This window comes from Gouania willdenowi, chromosome 4 (genome assembly GCF_900634775.1).
Source record: "Gouania willdenowi chromosome 4, fGouWil2.1, whole genome shotgun sequence".
NCBI lineage: Eukaryota > Metazoa > Chordata > Actinopteri > Blenniiformes > Gobiesocidae > Gouania > Gouania willdenowi.
In genome coordinates this window covers 19,333,564-19,350,085 of record NC_041047.1, presented here as the reverse complement: position 1 = coordinate 19,350,085, position 16,522 = coordinate 19,333,564, and the positions used below count along the sequence as shown (strand labels likewise).

At 40.4% G+C, this 16,522-nt stretch overlaps 2 protein-coding genes across 2 annotated transcripts; both read right to left on the bottom strand.

The window, feature by feature from the left end:
• Positions 1-1,602: 1,602 nt before the first annotated feature.
• Positions 1,603-8,437, bottom strand: LOC114462517 (calreticulin-like). Its single transcript, XM_028445413.1, has 9 exons — positions 8,167-8,437; positions 6,812-6,913; positions 4,619-4,822; positions 3,615-3,709; positions 3,307-3,516; positions 3,111-3,224; positions 2,788-2,931; positions 2,217-2,309; positions 1,603-2,113 (listed from the first exon to the last, which is right to left on the bottom strand). The coding sequence occupies exons 1-9, from the start codon at positions 8,258-8,260 to the stop codon at positions 1,892-1,894; spliced, it is 1,278 nt and encodes a 425-aa protein (XP_028301214.1). The 5' UTR covers positions 8,261-8,437; the 3' UTR covers positions 1,603-1,891.
• Positions 8,438-9,692: 1,255 nt separating this feature from the next.
• tor3a (torsin family 3, member A) lies at positions 9,693-16,377 on the bottom strand. The gene is made up of 6 exons (XM_028444465.1): positions 16,061-16,377; positions 15,815-15,937; positions 13,781-14,046; positions 13,464-13,639; positions 12,425-12,549; positions 9,693-10,782 (listed from the first exon to the last, which is right to left on the bottom strand). Exons 1-6 carry the CDS (start codon positions 16,224-16,226, stop codon positions 10,535-10,537), a joined length of 1,104 nt encoding a protein of 367 aa, XP_028300266.1. The 5' UTR covers positions 16,227-16,377; the 3' UTR covers positions 9,693-10,534.
• Between the last annotated feature and the right edge of the window lie 145 nt (positions 16,378-16,522).

Here is a 16,522-nt window from a genome sequence, read left to right as displayed (position 1 = left end):
TCTCAGGGTGGTGGGGGTCTGCTGGTTCATATCTCCAGCTCTCAATGGGCGCTAGGCGAGGGGGTTAATAGACCTTAAATCAACATAGGCTGCACCTTGCAACTTTCAGAACTGAACAGATCTGCAATGATGCATGATTGGGCTTCGTCATTGAGAATCAAGATATATCGTGATTTCTGTCTTGGCGACATAGAAAATTACAATATCGCCTGCATCAAAATATTTTTATTTTCTAGGTTATTTTTTAATGAAATACTCATTTTAGTAGTTACTGCTTTCGCTACTTCCCAGAACAGATGGATTGCTGAAAGCGCCCTAACCCAGACCTTCCCCTAAACAAGCCACACTACAGTACTCACTCACACGTGCTGTCCCTTAGAGGAAGAAAAATCTTATAGTGGCACATATTGCACAGATGTTTTTCAAGAAATGTGCCTGTGTGGCATTCTCTATCAGAAAATTTAACCCAAAATCGTCTTTCTGGCAATACAAGTTAAAAATATTGAGATCAATATCGTATATTGCCATTTTGAGCAAAAATATTGAGATATGAATTTTGGTTCTGCTATCTATGTTTTTTTGGGTGTTTATGTGCTACAATATGAACATGAATCCTGTTCCAGCAAATTGCCTGCAGTCCCCAATCAAAAGTAAACACTTCAAATCCCAAAAGCACAATTTAGATCTGTTTATCGGTTCAGTATTGATAAATGTGGACGATAACGATTCAACCTAATCTCAGGTTTGAGATGTATGGATATGTTGTTGCATATGGTGAGAACGAAATGTGGTCATACTGTGCAAGATACATTTTTTTCCTTTGATTAAATGTTTGAACATTAGCAACTAACTCCCTGTTTAAGTTAAAAGTCTCTATATGAAGTTATAAATTATTTATGCACTAAAATTAATGAAACTTCTTGGAGCTGTTTTTACTCTGGTTACTTTATTCATACAGAACATCTATCTTTAAACATTTTCCCCTTAATTCACTACCATTGGTACAAAAGGTGTCTTTTCTTACAAAAAGAGCCTCTTTCAGACGGTTTGGGACAGTGTGTTGAAGTACCAACGTACAAATACAGAAAGGTTGAACGCAATCAAAAATAAGGTTTTTTTCTACATTATTCATGAGCAATTTAAACAAGCAGATATCCTGCAAATGTATTGAGTGTAATGTACTTTTAAGTTTTGGAAGGAGTTTATTTAAACGCATAAGAAAACCACAGTATGTGCACTGAAGTGACGATGTGTTAGTAAACACCACAAGAACCTTATGTATTGAAGAACTTCATGCTACCAACCTAATGGTAGACAGCGTGCTTACACAGGTTGACAAAGACAATTCAAAATTTCCATCATCCCTTTACAGCTTTTTAAGTTTACTTTAAATAATTTAACCTGCGCCACAAATAAACCAAACCTGTCCTTCTAAATCAACAGATGATTGTAAAAACACATACTAAACCCCAAACCAATTCATGAGGCACACAATAAGTTTAAACTAAAGAAATGGCATTACCCACATACCAAACACACAGTGTAATGTCACCACAAAGTTTGTTGACTTAAAAAAAAAAAAAAAAAAAAAAAAAAAAAAGGTAAAACAGTTTTTTTTGTTGGTGTAACCTGCAGTTTAGTCACTTCTGGCCTTAACATTTGCTTTGATGTTTTAGATCCAGTTACTACCTTCTGATTAAAGATCAAAACAGAAACACAATGAAGTTAGAGGATGTGAAGCAGTATCAGACCCTTTTTGACCATTTCCCCCATGTTTTGTAAACAAAAACAACAAGTCCGTCCCACACAGCCCGGCTCAGGGTGTCGGTTACCAGAGTCTCATGTTTCAGTCACTGCCATAGAGCCGACAGCACTGAGCCGCTACCTTACTTTATAACTCATCCTTTAGATTAGAGTCATCCTCGTCATCCTCCTCTTCTTCATCCTCATGTTCTTCCCCTTCCTCTTCTTCCTCCTCCTCATTCTCTTCCTTATCCTCCTCCTCCTCCTCCTCGTCTTCCTCCTTGGTCTCTGCTTTCCTCTGTTTGTCCTCCTCCTCGCGTTTCTTTCTCTCCTCTTCATCCTGGCTGTCTTTCATCTTCTTCTCAGCATCCTGGAGGCAAAGCCCATGAGATTAACCAACCATCTTGATGTGATGAATGCATTAAATCAACAAATAACCATTTAACATGCAGATATTACTGGAAGAGCCAAACCTTGGTTTTGCCCCAAGTGTCATTGCCTACTTCCTCTGCCAGCTTTGGATCATTAGTGATCAGGAAGTTGTCGAAGATGGTCCCAGATTTCACCTGAAAAAACAAAATGAGGAATGTAAACTAGTGTTTATTATGACCAAATGTTATCTATAATTTCAGCTAATCCAGGGGTGTCAAACTCATTTTAGTTCAGGGGCCAAATATGAACCAGTTTGACTTCAAGTGGGCAAAAAAAAAAAAATAACGACTTTAACATTATTGTGCACTAGTTATTTCAGTTCAATTCACCTCAGAAATCATTGATTTCAGTACCAATTTTTGTATAATTTAGAGGAAACTGAGTTTGTGGTCAATGTGTCTAAAAAAAAAAAAAAAAAATCCTAAAAAGTAAGAAGGAACATTTCCCTATTATTTTTAAATTAATTGTTAAATATTTCTGAGTACCCCCTGCAATGTGCTCCTGTGCCCTTAGGGCCTGTTTGGGAACCACTGCCCTAAAGGGCCATATTTGGCACCCAGGCCTTGAGTTTGATATGTGAGCTAATGGCTGTCACAGTCAGTTTCCTCCCACCTGCCACAAGTCGAGGCCGATCACGCCAATGCTGTTGTATTTATAGATCTCACTATCAGGTGTGTACTCTGGGTTGTCGATCTCAGGGTGGACCCACTTGCCCTTGTAGGCAGGGTTGTCGATCTCGCTGGGCTTCCATTCACCCTGGAAGCAGCACAGACACACACAAGAGAACATATTGGAGCCAGAGCTCACTGCAAATGTGACACTTTACTGATAAGAACTAAAGACAAAACTACAGCACTTCTGTGCTTCCGCTGAGGATTATTAAAGCAATGGTTTCATGTACAGATGACTGTGTGCTGTATTTACGTGTTGCACACCTTGTATTCAGGGTTAGTGACCATAGGCGGCTCCCATTCTCCGTCCATCTCTTCGTCCCAGTCATCGGGCTTCTTTGCATCAGGATCTGGAATGTTCTCAGGTTTATCCCAGTCCTGCAGCAACAAGAAAACCCAAACGTGTTTTCAATTAACAGAATAAAACCTGTGTACAGATGTGTCATCCGAGCACACTGACCTCTGGTTTCTTATCATCGGGGTCAGGAATCTTCTCCCTTTCGTCCCAATCCTCTGGCTTTTTAGCCTCGGGGTCCTTTATTTTCTTGGGAGGCAAGAAGTCCCAGTCGTCTTCTAGATTCCCAGATTCAACCTTCTTATTGTCTATCTTGACCACATACGTGTTGTCAGGGTTGACAACCAAAGTATACAGGTGAGTAAGTTCATCATCCTGCAAAGAGAGGCAAAAATGTGCAGGTTTTTCCATTAAATACAACATTGGTTTGTTGGAATTTTACAAGTTTATTGCAGAAACACTGAAGGTTGTACCTTACACCTGATATCCTTATTAATCAGGTGGTTTTTGCCTTTGTAGTTGAAGATTACGTGAACCTTTTTGGTGCCGGGGCCACAGATATCAGGACCTATGTGATTACATGAGCAGAAACCATACGTGTTAAAACATAATTTAACATCATTTGACTGAAAAATAGTCACAAACCAGGGCAAAAAACAGCCGTAATGAGTGTAGGGTAAAAATGTTTGCACTCCTGATAGTAATTGTATGCTTAAAGGTGCAGTCTGAAACTCTTATCAAAGTGACTTTTTGTCATATTTACTAAACCTGTCACTATGTAAGGATAGCTTTACATCAAACTAGTAGTTTGTGTAAAAAAAACAGACTCATTGACCCCCCCCTGTTGCTCCTGCTGCCTTTGACAGATTGCCAGAATGCACCGCGACCAAGCAAAAAGAACCAATCAGAGCCAGGATTGTGTTTGATGGGCTGTCTGACAGCAGTTTCTCACAGGGCCCGCCCCTTTCCCGGAGCAAGAGCGCCGTCTTTTTTATAGTGTATGGTCTGGAGGAGTATAAGATGGAATTGGTGACTTTTTTGCTTGAAAGGTATTTACTGCTGCTTGATTTACATTATGTTTGATTTGTAATTGCTACACTAGAACTCTGTAGTGCATGTGTTTATGTGCGCGCATCAGCCTCCGTTTGCGCTGCTGTAAGTGACACTGTGTTGCTGCCAAGGTGTGTGTACAAAGAGAGAGAGAGAAGCACTGCAGGAATACGCTTTTAACAGAGCATGTTATATTACTATGATGTTGCTGTCGGACTAATGTTAGCTTATTAGCTCCTCTGAGGGAGGGACTTTGGAAAGTTTGGAGGCAGGGCAAGAGAGCCGCGGGGAGGGAGCGGGAGAGAGGGATCTGAAAGTCGCGGACTGCACCTTTAATGAAAAGGTAAAACACCATTTTTAAAAATAACAAATTAAAAAAGGTCAATAATTAGTTAAAATGTTTAAGACTTTGGTAACGATAACGTACCAAACATGATGTTGTAGACGGAGTCTCCATGCATCTCCTCCTGGTTGAGCTCAGAAGGGAACAGCTTGATGTAGCCACCGCCACAGTCGATGCTCTGTTCATGCTTCACAGTGAATTGGATGACGAGAGGCTGGCCTTGGTTGTTGAAGTCAGCAAAACGTGTCGACATGGCATAAAAGCGAGCGTCTTGGCTCGTCTGCAGACCTGCAGTAAAGACAGTGTCACTGCAGGGGGATCCTTTCCAGCTGCACTTTCATATTTCTGTTTAACACAGGTGTTAAAATACTTGGTTTTGACAATTGCACTTAATCTTTCAAATGACATTTTAATTGAGTAGTTTGTTTTTCCTTTTCTTAAAAAGGATCATGAATGGACAACATGCTACAGCTTAGAATCAGATTCACCATCAACAGTGGGACAATATATATCGTGCGACAAGATATCGCGATAAAACGCCAAAGATGTATCGTTGAGGGTAGTGGTGTGCCAAAAAAAATGGATGCGATATATCGCGATATTTTGGTACGTTATCAATACACTGGCGTCAAATATCTTTTTTTTTAAAAATCATTTTTACACAAGTTACGTACTAAACACAAGTTGAATTTGCACTGAAATGTACTGTATGTGCAGTCTGAAAGCAGGTTTAAGTTCAACTTTACACATGGTGGTAAGTATAAGTTAAAATTTGTGCCCAGGTTTCCATAGAACCACCCAGTTGTTTATATTATAATGCACTGACTGAAATGTTCCAGTTTTCATAAAACAAGTTCATTCTGCTTGTTAAGCACCACTGACATGTGTCCATGTTTACAGAGAAGTTGATAATACGAGCAATTAAATTAGTATTTTCTGCATTAATTTTGTTTTTAATGATTTAAAGCTAATTTGCACAAACATCATTGACAATATTTTGGTGAAGCATTACTTTCTGTCAGTCTTTCCCTTAAAGACTTAAACATAACACAAGGACATTGGACTAGTTGTGGTCAGTGTGTGTGTGTGAAGAAAAGCCACTGTTGAGTATACACTTTGATTTATGTGGCTGTCATTCATGAGTGCAGTCAAATTCTGAATTTCTTCAGTGACACAGATATCGTGATATATCAATTACCACGATGAATATCGTTATTGTGGGCAAGATAAAAGAAAAAAGTCCACATGATCTACTACACACCAGATTATTACCTCCATTTTATTTATTCAGTGAAATGTTTAACTCAAAAAGTAACAAGACAAATTTTAATGACATTTTTGGGAAATACCTAAAATAGGATATGGAACAAGCGATTATACTTTGGAGATAATCCGGATCAATACACGGACTCTGGATCACTTCTGAAAAATGTCCAAATCCCTATCCTGAGCTGTTGGACTAGTTTGACAACACCTTCTACTGGTGACTTAGTGCATTATACATGCTCTATTCATGAGTTCACTTTCACTTTTGCTTTTACAGCACAGCCACGTGCAACAAATTTGTTACAATAACTGCCATAATGTTTGTTTTTCCACTGTAATGTCTTTTTTCCTTCCTAAAACTGTTGTAACGTTATCGGCTATTGTTTTGCAAACTCAGTGCATCATCCCACTCCAAGTAAATATGTTTTGTGGATTAGGCCTTGATGAACTGATACAGTAAATACAGTAATTCTTTATTATGACTGACTCAGGATCTCCGTCTTGGGGATACAATTTTTTTAGGGGGGGGTTTAAAGGTTTTTAATGTTACACAGTCGGCCAATCTCATAGTATACAACCCAGCAACTGGAAAATAAAAGTGTGGATTTCAGCTTTCACTGTTCACAACTCAGAATTTGCCTATTAAATCAGGTAATATAAATATACAAAAGCGCCGACGCTGGTATGACGACATTTGCAAAGTGCTGGATAACCCAGTAATTTTAAAAAATCTGCAAATGACACACGGCGACCTGCTGTCACTACAAATGATCTGTGCAAATAATTCCACACACCTGAAAAACAAGACAATGTCAATAACACAACTACCTTGGATTCAAACAGTCAACCGTTTAAGTTGTTAAACTAGCAGCTCATCCTTCTCAGTTACTCCCAGTCCTGTCGGACGACTTGGATCCAGTAAAAAGTAACCAGGTACTGTTACAAGGTAATAATATAATCCACCCCAACCGGCTTTAAGTTTGTGACATCATGAACCTCCTTCCTGCTCACCTTTGTCCTTCTCCGCGTCTCCATAAAACTTTCCAGCAGTCAGAACAAACTTGCCGTAGTCCGACTTGTGTTTGGATTCCACCCATCGACTGGTCCAGGCATCTGCACACACACACACGCACGCACACACACACACACACCAAAGTTTACATTAATCTGCATAATAACCACCAGGAAGAGACCAGTGGTGATGAAGTCGATAATGACAGGGTAGATGATTCTCCAGTGCAGGTGCAGGACAGTGGGGTGATGGTCTGTGGGGACTGAGCAGGACAGCTGGGTGGGGGGGGGGACACCAGGTGGAGGGGGTAATAGAGGCTCAGTTGGGGAAGCAAGAAGGGGTGGGAGTGTTGGTTCTCAACTCATGGTAGAGTTGAGAACCAACTCTCAACTGCAGTGGCTGTAAATAAGTAACACGTATCATTATACCAGCATTTTATCCGTACGCAACGCCCCTCATTGGCCAGTTTAGATAATGTAGTAGGTGACCACATGACCTAAACTGGCCAATGAGGGGCTACGCACTTGTACTTCCGTTTGTATTAATACGTCAACTATGTTACAGACTAACTATCCCCAACAGTGACCTTAACCTACGTTAGACTAACCCTAACCACACTGAATGGTCACGTGACTTCCGGTAACGTCATCTTTCGTACGAATAGAATGCCAGTATATGGATACGTTTTACGTACTTTTTTTTTTTTTTTTTTTTTTTAAAAACATTAGTTACGAGGTAATAGATAAATTGTTACTATTTCCAGCTACCAAAAACAAGAGTTATGAATTTAATCTAAAATTTTAGCCAATCATAAGTAAAACATTTATCTCAAGATACACAATCTTTTGTTTTGCACAGTTTTCTTTAGTTTGGATGGTGGCTCACATTAAATAAGCTGCAATTTGTTCTGAAGAGACAAAAATTGCCTTTTTTTTTTTTTTTTTTTTCAAGCCATTAGTTACGAGGTAATAGATACGTTTTCATTGTACTTTGTTATTATTTGTGAACATCATCCAAAGATAAGAGTTATGGATTTAATTTATAAAATGTTGCCAATCACAAGTAAAACATTGCTCTCAGGTGCTACAATCTTTTGATTTTCACATTTTCTTTCATTTGGATGGTGGGTCGCATTAAATGCAAGGACTAATGTCGAATCCCGAAGAGGACCAGTTAAGAACCATTGCTGTAGAATTCACAGATGTCAGCAATATGGTCCATCTGCACCCTGAAGAAAATTGGTCGATGTGCAATGAATAAACTGGTTTTAAAACACACACATGTATCGGTTCAAATCCTAAACAGAATAGAAAATCAGTCGTAAACGCGTTCAAGATGTGATGTAGAACCTCACCCCCATCTTCAAATTGCTCTCGGAAATAGACAGTGGACTCGGACAGTGCGGATGCGACGGACACGGCCACGAGCAGGAGCGACAGTGTAGCCATGGTGACGAGAGACAGCAACCCGTCCACAAGCAGGAGGCAGATTTACGGAGTCTAAACGGTGTTTAAATAGTAATTATGGTAAAATGTGCAGCGGGTTACTCCGATGTCTGACCACAGACACGCCGACTCTCTCCTCTCCGCTCCGCACAGATGTCTGCTCCGGATTGGACCAGAGCTGTGATCCTTAACGAGGAAGAGCCGCCTCTCTCAGCCAATCAAAAGACAAATCGCGTCAAAATGACAATGACAACAGCCAATGGCAGCTGACCACGCGTTGGCCTGGTACACGCCCAGAGGAGAGCTGAATCACAGGCTGCGTTGCCAGTTTGGGTGGTTTTTCAGCCTTTAAAGTATCAAATAACCTCCCGTCGTTTCTGAGATTCATCAAAGCACTAAATAGCTACTTTATGTTTCATAAAAAATGAGCATAACGTCGAAGATTTGTTGATAGGTCTTGTTTCAAACCATTTTGAGCAGGAATGTTATCACATGACGCTGATCACAAGACGGGAAAAAAAAAAACCAACGTGGAGGAAATTAGCAACACAAGCACAAGTGCATCAGTGATCTGATGCTGTGAGAATACTGAGAATCATCTATAACTAGTCACGACAACAGTTCAAAATGAGAGACGATAATGTATTATACATTAAAAATAAAATAAAATAAAAAAAACAAATATTACAAAATTGTCGTAAGTGGAATATGCCATTGTCATTCATTCAAGTTTTTAAAATGGGAAAAAAAAGTGAGAAGAATTAGACAACATAAAATAACACTGGGAAAATATATGGTGTTATTGACAATAAAATAAGTTATTCATTTCTTTCTATTCAAAATTGAGTTGTTGGTATTTGTTTTTGATGATTTGAGGTGATAAAATAAGTTTATTTTCCCTTTGGTTTACTATGTGATGAAAACCTGTGTAAATAGAATCAAACCATTTACATGCACCAAAACCACTTATTCTTTTTTGCCTGAATAAACTTACCAGTCATGTCTCTTCACTCGTAAAATTATTAGATTTAAAAGACCTCAAGAGATATAAAAAGAATAATAAAATGTAAGTATTTTGTTTGTTTAATTCAAAATCTATTTCTTTTTTTTTTACCTAAATGTACTGTTGAAATCCTTTTCACAATTATTTTAAGAAATGAAATTCAACACTAAGTCTGTTCTGTGGAAGCTCTAAATCATGTCAGTGGCATTTAAAAAATAATATTTGTATGTACTTTTAATGTCATGTTGTGGACTGTATGTGTAAAACCGTGCAACTTGGTGGAAAATGAGTTTCCCCATTGGGGATTAACACATTTTCTTTAATCTAATCCAGCCTCTAAAATGTAGGCTGTCGTAAAAAAAAATATAAGTTGACAGTAAATAACAGACATCACACACCTGTGCTCAGATTAACTGCTCACTGGATTTATAATATGCATCTTAGAGAGCGGATTTATTCTAAACATCCAAGCAAATCTTCCGTTAAACATTCCCGTTAGGCATTTCCCTTTGAGAGCTCAGTCACAAAAAGGAGAAACCTCATGTGTTCTCTGTTGGCTGCCAACAGTCATATGGCACGCAGGTGGAGAAGCAGCTGCTTTCGAGTGTTGACTAGTTGCGGACAGTTCAGACAGAGCTGAAAAACAAATAAAACTGTATTTGAGTTGAGTGTTTATTCATTAAACCGTGTTCACATCTTTTCTTTCCATATTCTGACTGTGATCAGACACGCAGCTTTTTGCAGCGTAAATGAAAATGTCGCTAAGTGATAACAATGCTGATAAAATAATAACCCTTCGGCAATTATTCAACATATAAACATTGATGCACAATATCAAACTTAAAACTTCAGGTAACACTACATTTCTTTTTCTCCACATCACTCAATAAAAATTAAAAAAAACTGTAACTTAAGCCTACATACAGTACAATGTTCAAATAAGACATACAGTAAATAGCCTGCATCAATTATTTTTGTCAATAAAAGCACAGTAACAGTACCACAAAAAGGATTGACAACTCAATTAAAAGAAATAGTGCAAAAACAGAAAATGGATAAAGAATAATTCCCTGTAAAGAAGCCTCCTCTGCACAGGTTACAGTCTGGTCACTGAGAGGAGGCCCAGTCCTCACGCTGACCTCTGCAGGATGGATCTCACTGCTGGAGGTACGGGGTCAGATGCATCTGTACTATGCATCATCATCCACCAACCAGAGCGCAAACTCGTCGTGTCTGCGTGCAGGTGATTCATCCGTTTCGTTGCTCTCTGCTTTTCAGGGCAGAAAGAAGTTGATTCTCTGCGGTACAGACTTGCATCCCTGGGCTGAGAACAGTCGCTCCTCTTTGGGAAAGTACAGCATCGCCTTGGCCACTTCGTCCAGAGTGGCTTCGTCCGACTCCAGGCCTCGCGCTGCGTAGGCGTCGCGTGCACAGAGCTTGACATGACGGTATTCCAGAGGCAGGAAGGGCACAAAGAAGTCAATCAGGTGACCAGACATCAGTTCACTCTGAGCAAATCCACCTGAGGCAGGGAAACAAAACCTCTTCATTTACATGTGCAAGTGTTAAAACAAACACTGTTAAAATTGTGCCCTCATAAAATGTTAGTGTATGCCTCGTTCATCAATGAATCCAACATCATTTACTCCAAAAACAAAAGAAAAAAGGTTGAAATTGACGCAAGTTGTTTAGTTGTTTTTCATCTACACCGTGAACACATTTGTTGAAATCTTAACGCATTGCATTGTGGGATAATAATAATAATAATAGTAATAATAATAATAATAATAATAATAATAAACTTAATTCATTCCATTCCAAGGAATCTCAAAGTACTACATTTAAAAACACAATAAAACTACACCAGATTTAACACAAAGCTTTCCTGAATAAATAAATATGTCTTTAGTTCAGCTTTAAATGAGTCCAGACTCGGCACTCTTCTGACCTCCACAGGGAGGCTATTCCAGAGCCGGGGTGCAACTGAACAAAAGACTCTATCCCCTATGGTTCGGAGCTCAGTGGAGGGGATCTGGAGGAGCCGGCCGCTGGATGATCTCAGGGTGCGGGTGGAGCTTTGGAGAGGGATGAGTTCTTGTAGGTATGATGGACCATGGCCGCTGATACATTTATGGGTGAAAAAGAGAGTTTTGTATTGAATACGGAAGGGGACTGGGAGCCAGTGGAGGGAGTATAGAATGGGAGTAATATGCTCATACTTGCGTACTTGCATTAGGATTCTTGCGGCACTGTTCTGAATGTACTGTAATCTTTGAATGTTTTTGGAGGTGATCCCAGTAAAAAGTCCATTACAGTAATCCAGTCTTGAGGAAACAAAGGCATGGACAAGTTTTTCAGCGTCAAAGAGGGTGAGGAGTGAACGGATCTCGGAGATCTTTTGTTAGTGGTAGAACGAGGTCTTAGAGCGGTTTCTTATGTGGTCGTCGAAGGTGCGTTGTTGGTCAAACCTGACGCCAAGGTTGGTTATAGAGGAGGAGAGAACAATGACCTGGCCATCGACGGACAGCTGGGATATGGAGGAGTTGGTGATCTGGTGAGGGGTGCCAACAAGTAGTGCCTCAGTTTTACAACTGTTGAGCTGGAGGAAGTTCTTGCTCATCCATGCCTTTATCTCCTCAAGACAAGCAGCAACACATGAAAGGGCCGTGGAGGAGTTGGGGGGGCAGTTCGGATGTACAGCTGTGTGTCATCAGTATAACAATGAAATGACAAGTTGTGTCTGCTGATGCCACGTCCGAGTGTAAGCATATATGTTGTAAAAAAAGGATAGGGCCCAGGACTGATCCCTGAGGAACACCGCACGTAACAGGGAGTGATCTTGACTTGCAGGCTCCCAGAGAAACACATTCGGTCCTGTCGGAGGGGTAAGATCTAAACCACTCCAGGGCTCTGCCTGACAAACCAACAGTATCGCGGAGGCGGTCGAGGAGGAAAGTATTCTCTACGGTGTCGAAAGCCGCTGATAGGTCGAGGAGAATCAGAAGTGATGATGATTATATGTCAGCTGCCATCAGCAATGATGTGGAAATTGTATTTGTTTTTTTACACCAGATAAGGAGGACAAACTTTCCAGCGCCAATTTCAACATTTTTCCTTTCTTTTCATTGGAAATTATGTTTGTTTTATTGATCTATGATGTTTACCTTGTGACTCCATGGTCTCTGTTCTGAGTCGATGCTCAAGGTCTTCCATACCGATGTCCTCTCGATTCTGACCGGAGTGCCAAAAGTCCAGAGCCACGTCAGTAATGGTTGCTCCACCAATATTACTGCACGACCAACAGCCAGAGCAGGAGCATGATGTCAGAGCAGTCACACAATAATGCAACATAGAGCTGGACGATAATGACCAAAACTCACATGTCGATATTGTTTCTCACATCAGGGTTAAATTTAGTGATGCAAAATGCCACACAGGCACATTTAGTAATAAGCAGCTGCACAATATGTGCCACTTTTGGCTTTTTCTTCTTTAAAAGACAGCATGTGTGAGTGAGTTCTGTAGTACTCAGAAATCCATCTAACTGTGCTTTTCACGCTGTTCTGAGAAGTAGTGAAAGGAGCGACTCGTAAAACAAGACCTTTAAAAGAAAATAAGCTATAAAATAAATATATCAATATAGGCAATCTCCTCTAAGGGACAGCACGTGTGAGTGAGTTCTGTAGTGTGGATTGTTCAGAAAAAAGTCTGGGTTAGAACGCAGAAATCCACCTAACTATGCTTTTAATGCTGTTCAGAGAAAAAGCAGTGCCTCATAAAATGAGTATTTTATTACAAAATAATGATAATAATAATAATAATAATAATAATAATAATAATAATAATAATAATAATAATAATAATAATAACATAGCAAATAGGTGATATTGTAATTTTCTATATCACCAAAATAGAAAACTCGATATATCTTGAATCTCGATATATCGCCCAGCCCTAATGCAACATTTAGAAAATAACATGATAAACAGCCATTAGGTGCTTGAAAGCTACATTTTTCACACCAACTAATAAAACACTGAAGAGCTAAGCATTGCTGAATATTACATATTCAATACAAATATATGTATTTATTTATTGTGCATTTCATACACGAAGCACATTGCAGTTCCTTGCTTATTTTAAATCAAGTTGAATTAACCTTTTGCAATGATAAAGAGAATGTGACCAAAATAATTCCCAAACCTGAGGAAGAGGAAGATAGATCTACGGTAGCTGACTCCGTCTACGTTGTCATAGTGATCCATGTAGGGCTTGATAGCATCAATGAGACCAGGATGGAGCTTCTCAGCCTCATCGAAGATGAACAGAGTCTGAGGGCAGCGCAGAACCATGTCCCGGATCGCCTCCCGCAGCTGCCCCTGAACACAAGGAGGAGAGACGGACATCAGTGAGAAAGTATCATATTAATCATCTATTACCGACTCATCGGCTCCAGAAATCCAAACCTGAATAGATACGATAATAACTGACTGTGACCCAGCACAGTTTGTGTGTGTCACCTTGTATGTGTCCACCAGTCTGGCGTGCGGGAAGTGGAACGGTGCAATGAACAGACGCACACACTCGCTCTTCACCCCGTCCCTGTAAAGGTGGTCAGCGATCATTCGCGCCACAAAGTTTTTGCCGGTGCCGGACCATCCGTGGAAGGAGAGCGTCAGAGGTTTGTTGGACTCAGGGTTGTTGATGAAACCCTGTATGGCCTTGAGAACCACAGACTGGGCCAGGTGCTGTCCATGGAGCTTGGTTTGAAGGTCAAAGGCCAAACCTGCAGAGAAGCAGGAAAAATGCAGTACACACTGTATTCTTGCTTTGTAGCTCATGTGTTTCATCTTTTAAGTGTTGTACACTAGCGCATGTGCTACATCAATCAAGTAATATCTATATATTTGATTTTTCCAACCTAATTTTGATCTACACATGATCAAATAAACAATAAATCATACCAAAATGATTAAGCCAGCGCTCCCTGATTGAAAGGTAGGAACGATACCTCTGAGATCAGCCTCTCTAGTGTGGGCCGTGTTCTGACAGCTGACATGGTTGTCACGGCAAATTTACAGTTGTCCTCATTTGAAACCAGTTGTAAATGCTCTGTGTTGAATGATTAGGTCCAGACAAGAACGTGATGAATTAATAAAAAAAAAAGATTAATTCTAAACTACATAAAGGAGAACAAAAAGCAGTCCTTCCCGTGGGAAGAAGGCAAGCAACTAACTGGAAAGTTTTCTGAACTAAAACTTTTACAGATAGAGAAAACCCCACCCTAAGAGACGTGGGAGACGTGATAGTGTGTGTGTCCGTTTGCCGGTGGCCTTTGAGATTGGAGGACCATCTGCTGTCTTATCTTGTGTGTGTGTGTGGAGGTGAAAGAATGTGAGTTTGCCATCTAACCCTCTCTTAAAAATTATTATAAGTAGGCACACAAATTATGAATAAGATATATAAATGACTATGATATATTAATTTTGCCATATCAGTTATTAGTCTCAGTTTTTAAGCTTGTTTGTGTTTTCTTCCAAATGTGAGTAAAAACGTATTTACTGTGTTGGACTTGTATACGAATTGTTTTAAACTAAGGATATATGGAAAGTAGAACGCACTTTGGGACACACTAAGAAAGTAGGGATCTAGGGCTAGATTTGTACAACCAAGTACCAGATATTTAATAACCCATTTGAACAGTTAGTTCCGACCAAGTCATTTGATTGGACAAAAGACATTCAATGAGTGCTGATATAGAGCAACAGCAGCACTGGGACGTTTTACAGACATTATCACTCTGCTGTACAGGCGTTATAATCAAATATTACTCAACTTTCAGTGAGGAAATGTTGGCACCGGCCTCGTCTCCCTTCCAGCTGTGAACCTATTTGTTTTGGCAGAGCCAAATAAGTGATAAAATAAACAAATTTGCTTTGTAATGTTGACTGTGGAATTCTGTAGTGTTGCTTATTTAGGGCAGTGTTGCTCAAATGGGGGTAAGTGTACCCCTAGGGGTACACAATGGCACTACAAGAAGGGGGGACATAGAGAAAGAGTGGAAAATTAACAAATAAAGAGTCAGTCTTTTAACTGAAAAAAAGAGTTAAAAGAGTTCAGAAGGGAGACGAAGAGAAATAGGAAATGGAAAAAAGTGTCACAGACGCAAAGCGAGCAGCTCAGGATCAGAGAGAGAGTAAACTGATAGTGGAAAGATGATTGTATTTTGAACATGAGGGAGCTGTCATAGGAGGAGGTGAAAAATATGTTGGAGAATGACAGAAAAGCTAGTGGAGTGGGGGGGGAGGAGAATAATTATTTATTTTATTATTATTTAACTCCTTTTGCAAGTTATGGTCCTCTTAAACTCTGATCCCCTCAGTAGATGGTGGTAATGCACCTTTTTAGTTTGTGAACTGCCATAAAACCCCAATAAAGAAGAAGAAGGAGGCTTTGGCTGTATTTTACTTGAAACCAGGTGTGATTGTGGCCATAGACCCTGAGCAGATAGAGATGGAGTGAGGATGATGGATGGATGGATGGAGGACTGATACCTGTAATGTTGTTGGTTATCCTGCAGTCTCCAGACTCACAGCACTGGCCCAGGTTACAGTACCACTGGTGCAGCAGGCTGATGTAGTCCTGAGAAAATCCTGCCCACAGGTCTCTGCTGGGAACTGTACACACACACACACACACACACACACACGCGGCTGATGGGGGCAGCGTGGTTCAGGCCTCTGGCTGCCTCAGGACCACAGCAGGTCTACATCACATACCGGATGTGGAGCGATCCTTACCCTGCTGTGTGTCATCGTCCTGGTGGGGCTGGCAGTCGCCCTCCCAGATGTTGCAGTAGATGTAGTTGAAGTAGTAGGTGGACACATTACCGAGGCTGTCCAACTGGAAGAAGTGAGCCTCGGCCGACAGAGAGCAGAGCAGCAGCAGCAGCCAGGGAGCGAACATCAGGGACGGAGATCACCGGAGCCTCGCACCAGCCATGAACCCGGGTCCTCTCGGTCTCTATCAGGACCTCTCCTGCATGGCTGCTCCCAGAGCGGATGCTAGGTTTGGGAGGTGGCAAAAAGGAGCGCTCGTTTTTGCTACCGAGAAGGACGGGTTTGTCAGGCTCCGCCCATCTCGGTGGTGGGCGGAGCCTAGTTCTGAAATACTATTTTGAAATATTTTTTTTTTTTAAACTTTAGTCAAACATAAACCAGTACAATCACAGCCGCCAGGAGAAAACAGAGGTAACGCTTCAA